The 12,655-nt window shown below is 36.1% G+C and overlaps 1 protein-coding gene across 1 annotated transcript in view; it reads right to left on the minus strand.

Moving 5' to 3' along the window:
• Window positions 1-264: 264 nt before the first annotated feature.
• Window positions 265-12,655, minus strand: part of LOC136874123 (activating signal cointegrator 1) — a 109,032-nt gene continuing 96,641 nt past the window's right edge. Inside the window, exons 11-12 of the mRNA XM_067147681.2 lie at window positions 11,435-11,629; window positions 265-502 (exon numbers count right to left, since the gene is read on the minus strand). Coding sequence (XP_067003782.2) covers window positions 414-502; window positions 11,435-11,629 — 284 coding nt within the window. The 3' untranslated portion in view covers window positions 265-413. The remainder of the gene's footprint in view (window positions 503-11,434; window positions 11,630-12,655) is intronic.

Genomic DNA, 12,655 nt, shown 5'->3' on the forward strand with positions numbered 1-12,655 from the left:
AGTGGAACCCTTGAGAAGGCCCAAGAGCAGTAGGAGATATTGTCTCTCAATGTGTACAACTGCACGGGATGAACTAAGACCTACATAGATTGTGCGATAATAAATTAATTCCAATTTCTATTGAAGAAATAATATAGTTTATTAGTACAATAGTACACACTCCACCATTCTTAGGTAGTCTATAAAAAGCAAAACCAAGAAACAAATGGAACACAAATATGGCAAGAAGAGAGTTGCAAGTAATATTCCATAAGAACAAGGGAATGCAAGTAATTGTTTATAACAAAATCAATACAGAGAATATTCAAAATGGTACAAAGTCATTAATAACTATTCAATCTAATGAATCTCTCTCACATTAAGATAGATTCTGATTTATCACATTAGGTGAAGAATTGTCATCATCTGACACATTACTGGCCACGAATACGTTCAGCAATTATCCTTGCTATCCTTTCCAAAGACTTCTGGGCAGCCTGATGTATCTTCTGATCAAGCTTATCTGAAAAATGCATTTTTAGTAAAAGCAAAATTCCAATAAATATTTTAAAATATATCAAAATATTATAATCTATTATCATTATATATGCCAATTCATATGACAATAATATAAATAAAAAAGGATTGAAATAAAATATTGGATGTAAAACACTGCTACTCTGAACAGTATAGTTATTAATATGAAGAATAACATTAGCAAAATATATTACAGTAGAAGTCCGTTATAGCGAGAATTCATAACGGTGGAAAACGTACTCGCCATAACGGATTGTTGATACATCCGATTTTTCGTAATAGTCGGGAAAAACCCATACACATTAAAATTGGTATGAAATGGCAATCAGTTAGTTCAAAACTTGCGTTTTCGAGGATGATATCCAAATTACGGCTTACTCGTTTGTTACTTCCCGAAATCCAATACTATGTGACAGTATATGTTTAATTTCATTCTGAAAAAATTACAGTATCAATCCAGAGGCCTCTGTGGCAAACGTACAAGTTTTCTTCTTCAAACAGCGTCACCTAACCTAACCGTATATGTATCATGAAAACTTATTTCAAGCGCACATAGAGAAATGATAACCTCCTCGCTACAAATTTACATGGGAACAGCCTTTCCAAAATTTTTCTAACAAAAGAAAACATAAACTACCCTCTGGAATCAGTAATGTATTCTACACATTTATTACGAAAACATGTTATCCTCTTTCATTTTGAATTTTCTTTTAGAGAAAAGCAGTCGACGAGCATTACTAATTGATTCCGACATTGCCTTTGAATTTCGAGGACAGAACACGCAAGTGTATATAACGAGAAAACGATACCATACGAAGATGACCGATCTCATTGATGCAAGTGTGATAAACTGATATAACTTGAAAACAATATTCTCTCACCCATGGGTAAATAATGCAAGTATCAAGCTTGAAGAATTATTATTATTATTATTATTATTATTATTATTATTATTATTATTATTATTATTATTATTATTATTATTATTATTATTATTATTATTATACATACATACATACATACATTATCATTATAGACTGTTATGCCTTTCAGCGTTCAGTCTGCAAGCCTCTGTGAATTTACTAAACATCGCCACAATCCTATTATTATTATTATTATTATTATTATTATTATTATTATTATTATTATTATTATTATTATCATGGACTCAAATGCAATGCAGGATATTGTAGATACATTATTCCCAGATCATCGTGAGAGGTCTGATGATGATGATGAAAATGATGATGACGACTTCATAGATGATGTACCACTTTTTACACAAGAAGAATTGACGAGAGCGATTAGGTCCCTTAGAAATAAAAAGGCCCCAGGACCAGATAGTATTCCAGCATAGATACTAAAGCTGATAGCAGATTTCTGTCCACAACTACTGCTGAAAATGTACAATAGGTGCCTGCTATCGGGGGTGTTTAGTGTTCGCTGGAAAACAGCTTGGCTAGTTTTAATAAGCAAAGGGAAATCTGGGAGCTATAGGCCTTTATGTATGCTGGATACTGCTGGTAAAGGATTAGAGAAACTTTTGCAGCCAAGAATACTTTCAGCAGTTCAACTAGCTGGGGACCTCCCTGATTGTCAACATGGTTTTCGAAGAGGACATTCGACAATCGATGCAGTATGGGAATTGTTGAATACAGCTAAAAGGGCACAAATGGGTAATCATCATTCACAAAAAGTGACAATCCTCGTGATGCTTTCAACTCGATAAGTTGGAATGACATATTGGAAGCTCTTCAAAATACTTTCAAACTACCAGAATATCTCGTGCGCATAATGAGAAATTATTTGAAAGATCGTACTCTAGTATATCACACAGAAGATGGACAGAGAGTGAAATGGCTCACAGCTGGTGCAGCACAAGGGTCCATCCTTAGCCCAAATCTGTGGAACATAGTGTATGATGGATTGCTGAGGTTAGAGATGCCGGAAGACACAATGCTAGTGGGCTATGCTGATGATATAGCTGTTTTGATAGCTGTTCGAAATTTGGAGTTGGCTCAGTTTAAGCTAAATCAAGTAATGCGACGGGTGATAGATTGGATGACGAATTACAGATTACAGCTGGCAGATCATAAAACAGAGATCGTTCTCTTGACAAGAAAAAGGATCACGACTGTCATTCCAATGTATATTGGACAAACAGAAATTGAAACATCTAGAAGTATAAAGTACCTCAGAGTGACACTTGATACCAAACTTACTTTTTGGGATCATATCAAACGGGTGACAGATAAGGTGGTGAAAACAACGATTGCGCTAAGTAGATTAATAAGCAATGTTAAAGGTCCGAAGTCAGCAAACGACGACTTCTGATGTCGATAGTTTATTCAACACTTCTATATGGTGCCGAAGTCTGGGCTGAATCTCTGAAGTTTAAAAAATACCAGCGAAGGATAGCTGCGGTACAGCGGAGATCAGCTTTGCGTATTACAAATGCATATCGCACAGTATCCGAACCTGCAGTTCTTATGGTAGCAGCGGTAACACTGATTGATTTACTTGCCTTAGAGAGACAGGAAGTCTGGCGAACTCAAAGGAGAGCTCGGAAAGAAGCGTGCTAAGGAGATAGCTTATAGGCAACGAATGGAGCGGTGGCAGCAAAGATGGGAGGAAGATCCTTGAGGAAAATCGACTAAGCGGCTGATACCACGCCTAACGGATTGGGTTGCCCGAGCTCATGGTGAGGTTAACTTTTACATTACGCAGGATTTCGCCAAGAGTTGTTTATACTTTAATATGGCTGATGATGACCCCTAGGTGGGTCGAAACTAGTTCCATGTAATTTAAAATATTGTAAATACATATTAGTATTGAATAGGTGGAAACCTCTACTGTGTTATTATTCATAGGCTATTGACGGGTCAAGGATACTGCCGGAAATTTCTACATAGAGTAGGTAGAGCGAGCGACTCGGTGTGTATTTATTGCAATGATGTAGACAATGTATTTCACACATTTTTCGTATGCTATCATTGGTCAACTCAGAGAAGATGTTTAGATACTGAGCAAGGAGAGTTGACGCCAGAAACTATTTTGTAGGTGATGCTACGAAACCAAGAATCTTGGGATCAGGTAACAGTATGTGTAGAAGGCATCCTATGTCAGAAAAAGAGAGATATGAATGCTCATGAACAGCAATAAGGAGAAATAAAGGAAGAAGAAACCTGAGAAATTAGCACGACACCGCCCTGAAGTAATGCGAGAGCGGTTCCGGGGCGGAGATATACGTTGTGGGAAAAGGGTGTGTGGGTTTTAGTGAGTAGGAATCTCACACACTTGTGGAGTGCGGACCCTCACAAGTGTCTCATGAAAGATTTCCCACACTTCTGCATAAAAAGAAAAAAAAAATTATTACTGTATTATTATTATTATGACTTGTGATGTACATCCACTCGTTAGTATAATTATTAGTTTACGATCGCATTATTTGTGAGGTTACGTCATGAAACATTTGCTATATATAGATATTTATATTAGTTAATGTAGGAACCTGTTTATTTATTTACATTTTATGGCCTTCATTGGACCACTCTAGCCAACTTTATACAAAGAATTTTTTAGTTTTGTCAGTACTTCATCATTCTCTCTGATCTTATCCTTCTTTCTTTCTTAATCGGAAATCACCCTTCCTATTGTCTGTTGATTCTGATTTGCAGTCTGGTTTTTTTGTCTGTGAGTTTCTTGATTTTGTCAGTTTTGTTTCTTAGGTCTTCCACTGTAATTTGTAGTTCATCCATATCCTCCTTGATTTCTGTAATCCACTTAATGTTGCACTTATTATTCCATAACTTTTCTATTATTCTCCTGATGATCCTGTTCTCTGGTGACCTGATTAGATGTCCAAAAAATGAAATGCGTTTCTTCCTGATTGAGCTCATTACTGGTTCTGTTTCCTTGTAGACTGTTTCATTAGAAGCTACTCTCCAGTGTCCATCTTTTTGGTATGATTTGTTGATGCATGTTCTAATGATTCTTCTCTTAATCTTGAGTATTTTGTCTATTTGTGCAGTGTCAGTTGTTTTGAAGATGGTTTTGCTTGCGTATGTTATTTCTGGTTGAATGACTGTTTTAATTATGTTGCTATTGACAGGCCTTTTTTGTTGTAGGTATTCTTGGTGACATATTGTGCTCTGGTCAGTTTATTTATTCTGCTGGCTTTTCATTGAGGTTATATGTTATGATTTCTCCCAGATATTTAAATTTATCTACAATTTTGATTTCTTGGTTTCCTATGGCAATTTTGTTTATGAGTGGTGGGTCAGTAAACATGATTACTGTCTTTTCAAAAGATATTCCAAGACCAATTTTCTGTGCTATTTCCTGTAGTGATATAACTTGTTGTCTGGTTTCCTGAATATTGTTGGACAAGAGAGCAAGGTCATCAGCAAAACCCAGGCAAATTAAACTTATGTTGTCTTTGGGTCTTTCAATTTGGACGTTCTTCGAGTTACTCTTGTACCATTCTCTCATTATATATTCCAAGGCACAGCTGAACAGCAGTGGTGACAAGCAATCTCCTTGTCTTAAGCCTGTTTTTATGATGAATGGCTCAGAGAATTCCCCTCTGAAGTTGACTTTTGATTTAGTGTTGGTTAAGGTGAGTTCAATCAATTTGATTAATTTTGAATGGAGCCCAAAATTTCCTAATATTTTCAACATTGAAGGTCTATGGATACGGTCATAAGCTTTTTTAAAGTCCACGAAGGTTATTGCAAGAGGTTTGTTTTGCTTCTTGTAATATGCTATGGCTAATTTTAAAGTGATGATTTGTTCTGCACAGCTTCTCCAAGGTCTGAAGCCTCCTTGGTATTCACCTAATTCTTCCTCTAGTTGCTCTCTGATCCTCCTGTATAGGATTCTGGAGAAAATCTTGTATGTGCAGTCTAAGAGAGAGATACATCTGTAATTGTCTGGATTGCTTTTATCTCCTTTTTTGTGGAGTGGGTGGATTATGTCTGTGGTCCAATGTTCAGGGAACTTTTCTGTTATCAAGATTTTTGTTAGGTCCATGTGTAAGGATGTTCCAACTGTATCACTGGCATATTTCCACATTTCTGCGAAAACTTGGTCTTCTCCACATTCCTTATAATGTTTCAACTCTCTGAGTGCTGTTTCCACCTCTTGGATTGTTGGGGGATTTATGAGTTCAGGCGGGGTTTTGATGGGCGTGTCTGTATTAATTGTTAAAAGTTCCTGGGGTTCTTCACAATTCAAAAGTTTAATGAATGTTTTTGCCATGATTTCGGCATTTTCCTTGTCATTATGTGTCGTTTGTCCATCCTCACATTTCAGCATTACTGTGGGAGGGGCAAATTTATGTACTTGCCTTCCAAACATTTTGTAAAAGTCTTTGGAATTGGTTTTGTGGTAGTTTTCTTCTATTGAGTTGATTACATCTTTCTGTGATTGTCACTTGGTTTGCCTGATAATTTGTGTGAACTTTTTCCTGATATTTTTGAGGTTGGTTGCACTTTCTTCTGTTTTGTGTGTTTGAAATTTTAACCATGCCTGATGTCTTTCTTCATGAAGTTTGTCACATTCTGAGGTCCACCAGGCATGTCTTTTATATGTGTTCAATGGGGCTAAATTTTCAGCTTGTTGCCTGAGAATTGGAACCAGTTCTTCTAAGTTATCTGTCAGTTTTATGTTCTGTGTGACTTATCTATATTTATCATTCCTAATTAACTGGTGTGGATCAAAGTTCCTCTTTCGTTTACTGCGTTTTGGTTTCTTTTTTAGTGGTGTGGTGGTACATTTTGACTAAGTAATGATCTGAACCTATATCTATTCCTCTTAATACTTTAACATTGTAGATTTCTCTGTGGAAAGTTTTGTCCATAAATACGCAATTAATATTATATAATTTATTATTACCTGTATATATGATTTGTAATCCACTACAGAATTATCAAACACTGTAACATCCAGAATGGTACTGGGTACACAAGAATGCTGTAGAATATTCTGTACATTATATCTGGGCCTTACGCACTCTAGAATTTACGAGAAAATGTATCTTTCTAGAAACCTGACCAGGCACATATATAAAGAGGTGGTTTTGATGGTAGAGACGAGTTATTAGTTAGTTGGAGTTATGGTTTAACAAGAGTATACTTGTAACTACTGCAGACTATTGAAATTCTGAACAGATAAACGTTGACTCAACTAAGTGTAAATAACAAGGATAATGGGCGCCACCTGCAAAACAATTGCAGGAATATTTAATTATGTAGAGCAACGAGCCACTCCCTCTCCCAAGGCGACGGTCATCAGGCTGACGAGGCTCCAGACTTGCTTTATAACCTTACCTGTTGCTATATAACCCCTGAAATTAAATTTGGGTAACATGCCAGGTTCAGCCTTACTCCACTGACAAAAGACTCACTCAAAGTTTGATTCTATGACTTTACTCCCAGAATAAGAACTATTATGTGACAAACACCAACAAAAATAAACACTTATGCAATCCACTTAGTGCTTGCTGTTTACATAGAGCTAATATACACAATACTACCCAACAAAATCATCTCTTCACGAGATTTACTCGTTTGCAAAGGCAAATTACACATCATTAAAATCATCACTAAAAATAGAACATCAATATACTTTTAACATACCTCCAGGTAAGAGCCCCACTGCACTCCACTGTTACCGTGAATCCTAATCTGGTAGAGAAAAGTACGACGACTATTTCTCTACATATGGATGCAACCTTCTTTACTAACAGCATCCCTAACCTTATTTACACTTCTTCGTCGTCTTGAATTCTTTCCAATTGCTGGCTGGACAGAAAGCGTTACATGTCCGGAGGCAAGCAAACAGCAAAATTCTCCATCAACTGAAGCTGCATACTCGGGTGACAAGTTCCAAACAAATACTTTCTTTTACAGAAAGTCCACTGCAAAGCCGGTCAGTCGTCGAGATTATACCATGTTCACTCCGTATCAGATACTCACGAACAATAGCAGATCGTATAGCAAACTGCGCAAATACGTCGCTCCCGCAGACCAGTACAAATGAGAAACACACAGTATCAGCATCAGAGTCAGAAACAGAATGAGAATGAGAATCAGAATCAGAGACAGAATCAGAATAACTCGCCGCACATGCGTACACACTTATATATGCTTGCTACACGTGGTTATCGCGTCCTGAAAAGTTATTGGTAGCAACGCTCACACCGGCACTTCTTCCCGCGTCACTCTGTCAACCCATACCTCGCTCAAAACAAAGCCCTCGCATTGGCTATCGAGTATATGATGTGACACAGACTGTCCACTCATGTATGTCCACATTGATTCACTCCAATTCTTCAACCGATACAACCTGCCGTACCCCGTGTTTTCAAGCCACTTGTTGCAACACATCCAACTGACTTCAACCGTCCTTCCCGATATAGTCGCAGTTTTCCCGGTTGCACAATCCTTACGGCTAGGCCATATTTACAGACTCTTACCCAAACGGAAATTTATACAAAATATAATGATGAACATATGCAATATTCCCTAACTATACATTCTTCTTATAATATTACGTTTTTACATGGTAAATAAACAAAATTACATGATTTTAACCTTACAAACTATATACAAAAATTTCCTAACCTAAAAACTCGGGGATCGTACATACGTACGGTTACATTGCCTTCAAAACATTTTGTAAAAGTCTTTGGAATTGGTTTTGTGGTAGTTTTCTTCTATTGAGTTGATTACATCTTTCTGTGATTGTCACTTGGTTTGCCTGATAATTTGTGTGAACTTTTTCCTGATATCTTTGAGGTTGGTTGCACTTTCTTCTGTTTTGTGTGTTTGAAATTTTAACCATGCCTGATGTCTTTCTTCATGAAGTTTGTCACATTCTGAGGTCCACCAGGCATGTCTTTAATATGTGTTCAATGGGGCTAAATTTTCAGCTTGTTGCCTGAGAATTGGAACCAGTTCTTCTAAGTTATCTGTCAGTTTTATGTTCTGTGTGACTTATCTATATTTATCATTCCTAATTAACTGGTGTGGATCAAAGTTCCTCTTTCGTTTACTGCGTTTTGGTTTCTTTTTTAGTGGTGTGGTGGTACATTTTGACTAAGTAATGATCTGAACCTATATCTATTCCTCTTAATACTTTAACATTGTAGATTTCTCTGTGGAAAGTTTTGTCCATAAATACGTAATTAATATTATATAATTTATTATTACCTGTATATATGATTTGTAATCCACTACAGAATTATCAAACACTGTAACATCCAGAATGGTACTAGGTACACAAGAATGCTGTAGAATATTCTGTACATTATATCTGGGCCTTACGCACTCTAGAATTTACGAGAAAATGTATCTTTCTAGAAACCTGACCAGGCACATATATAAAGAGGTGGTTTTGATGGTAGAGACGAGTTATTAGTTAGTTGGAGTTATGGTTTAACAAGAGTATACTTGTGACCTTGTGTTGTGTTGAACCGACATGTTGTCAGCAGTCAACTGTTTCAAGTGTGTTTTGAGGTTGTGATTTCCATGTGGTGTGTGCTTAGCGATGGGCAGTTGTTAAAAGGACAGGCTGTTGATGTGTATATTTTGTTTGTGACAGCAGTGATTAAGGTTATGTGTATGTTTATGTGAAGTTAAGGTGAAATAAATAAGTGTACCAAATGACAGAATTTTGTATGTGTCTTTGTGGATACATTAGCATTTTGAGGCAAATGTTTCAGTTTTCTTATTCAAACAGCGTCACCTAACCTAACTTAACCATACTATACTACATTTAACATAAAAACCTATTCCAAGCGCCAGTAGAGAAATGATAACATTCTCGCTATAAATTTATATGGGAATAACCTCTCCAAAATTTAACCAGGTGCAAGAAAACAAAGTAACTACTGAAATCAGTGATGCGCTCTGCCATATTTTGAGGTGTATCACATTCTTACTTAATGTCATTGTAGAGTATTAAAATTAAGTGATCGTTTACTAACGAGTTAAAAACGGCTATCAACCCTGTTATTTACACATTTGTTATGAAAACATGTTCTCTTCTTTCATTTCCAATTTTCTTTCCAGAACAGTAGTTGACAGGTAATACTGATCGACTCAGACATTGCCATCGAATGTCGACGAGAGAGCTCGCAAGTGCGCATAGTGAGAAAACGATACCGAAGATCGCATTTTGTGAATTGTGGCAAACGCTTGTTTCCTTATGCAAACAGCGTCACCCAACCTAACGTAACCCTGTACATACCGTGAAAACATATATCAAGCGCCAGTAGAAAAGTGATAACCTTCTCGCTATAAATTTAGATGGGAATAGCCTGACCGAAATTTAACCAGACGCGAGAAAATATAATCTAACCTACGAAATCAGTGATGAGCTCTGCCATATCTTGAGGTATACTGGTATTGTATTCTTACTTAATTGAGTAGAGTATTAACTTTAAGCAATCGTTTACTTAGCCTTTATTTTTAACAAGTTAACAACTGCTAATGACCATGTTATATACGTATTTGTTAGGAAAACATGTTTTCCTCTTTCATTTTGAATTTTCTTTAGGGAACAGCAGTTGACTGGTATTACTAATCGACTCCAACATCGCCTTCAAATGTCGACGAGAGAGCTTGCAAGTGCACATAGCGAGAAAATGATACCGAAGGTCGAATTTTGTGACAAATGCTTCAGTTTTCTTATTTAAACAGTGTCACCTAACCTAACTTAACCACGTATGTAGGCCTACCCAGTTTCTCGCGTCTGGTTAAATTTCGGTCAGGCTATTCCCATCTAAATTTATAGCGAGAAGGTTATCACTTTTCTACTGGCGCTTGATATATGTTTTCACGGTACGTACAGGGTTACGTTAGGTTGGGTGATGCTGTTTGCATAAGGAAACAAGCGTTTGCCACAATTCACAAAATGCGACCTTCTTGTTATACATTTATTATAATAGCCTTTTCGAAATTTAACCGACACGAGAAAATATAAAACTAACCTCTGAAATCAATGTTGTCCTCTGCCATATTTTGAGGTGTATTCATTCTTAATTGCAGTATTTAGTATTAAAATTAAGTGATCGTTCATTTCAGCTTTCATTTTTAACAGTTCACAACTCCTATCGGACACATTATTTACGCATTTATTACGAACACATGTTCTCCTCTTTCATTTCTATTTTTCTTTATGGAACAGCAGTCGACGGGTATTACTAATCGACTCCGACATCGCCCTCAAATGTCAAAGAGAGAGCTTGCTAGTGGACATAGCGAGGAAACGATACCAAAGATGACTGATCGCATGCAATATAATTGCTGGCTGCATAAATGTTGGAAAAAAAAAAAAAAATTGGGCATGCTTAATCACTCGTAATAACGGATGCATCAGTGATAGGGCTCTCGCTGTAACCGAAGGGTAATACACAGTTTAATACATGATAGGAATTTTGAAGGGACAGAAAGGAAAAAAAAAACGGTAGTTATAACAGAGTTCTCGTTATATGCCGTACACGTTATAGCGGACTTCTACTGTATTTGTTAACAACTTCAGCCTTCTTCTAATGTTTCTTTATTTCATGCCTCTGACATGTAACACTGCTGTGTGACAAGATCTCAAACAACTCAGTTTAATAATGATTAAAACTATTAGCCTCCCTATCATATACTAAAGGATATGTAGTTGAACAGTGTTGGTATAATATTTCTTAATGCTTATACTCAATTTCATATCTTGGACCTTTAAAATAATGTATTTTATCTAGCAAACAATTTAACTACTTTTGGGAAATGTCTAAGTGGTTTCAAATTTTATCTTATTTGTTGTTATTAATTTTCTTCCTTGTAATTTGTTTACAAATACTCAATCCATACTTCTTCCATCAGTCATGATAGTACTATTACAATTATTTTGAAATGAAACTTACATATTTTATGTTTCCCCTTTATTGGGAATCGAATGGGCAATTCACGAGCATCTTCACAGATGAAAACAAATGGGCTTTGACTTTCACCTTCTGGAAACTTGAGGCGATATTCTTCTTGTGGCAGACAGTCAATCATGCTTACACAACCCAGAAGACAACCACTGGGATAATGCTCTGGAAATTTCAAACCTTCATCTGAAAAGAGTGAATGGGTTTTTGTTAAAACAAATTAGAAACTTTCAAATTTAAATGATAAATGATAAAGTAAATTCCTTTCTATTATTCAGAGAAAATAAAAAGTGACAATTAGTGTGCTGACCAATTTAAAATATTTAGTCCTAAGACAAACAGTCAAAGGTGGGCTCCACTGCTTTTTTGTTACATTACATTCACTGCTAAAATATAAGAAGTGCTATTGTCACGGCCACCAAATTAGGCGGGTCAGAGAAATTACGCTGTTGCCAAGGTTATGTAGCAACTGGCGAAGAAATGTCTAAATGAACACATAATTTCGGAGTACGAGGCAAATTGTTCTCTCTCATGCTCCTGATGTTACTTCATATAATGTTTCAAAACAAATTATACTACAAGCTTCAGAAAAGACTGCTGATTTCAGTGGTATAACTTTCCCATATAAACCACTTTAAATAATTATTAAAAATAAAATCTTGAACGAATAAATTTAAATCCATAGAATCATGTATTAAAAATGTCAATAAGCGGCCAAGTTTTTATTTCTTCAGCCAATAAAATTTTGTCTGTGGGAAAAATGTAAACAAATTGCCTGACTTATATTTTTTATCTGAAACATATTTCCATGAGTCTTGTCGTTTTCCTGGAAAATGACCCGGAAAGCGATCATGTAAATGTCGCTAGCTGAGGCAGTTCGGGGCGCATGCGCCAGCACAGGTTGCAGGACGCCGTAAATACTTTTGGATTACATATTAATATGTATCAGTTTTATTACATTATAACTTTAAATATTTGAATACTGTATATTGTACTGAGTAATATACAAAAAGAACTACTTTAAAGAATAGGTTTACATTAATTTACAATGAATTAAGAATCGGTTTCTAGCTACAAGGCAGTCTAAGATTTCTTAGTCACTGTCATCACTCATCTCACTATCTGTCAAGTCGTCATCTACACTGATGATGAATGGCTCCATTCTTTCGTCCCTTATTATTTCCTTGGCCCAATTGTCTGTTTGAAGATTTT

This window comes from Anabrus simplex, chromosome 5 (assembly GCF_040414725.1).
Source record: "Anabrus simplex isolate iqAnaSimp1 chromosome 5, ASM4041472v1, whole genome shotgun sequence".
Taxonomy (NCBI): Eukaryota; Metazoa; Arthropoda; class Insecta; order Orthoptera; family Tettigoniidae; genus Anabrus; species Anabrus simplex.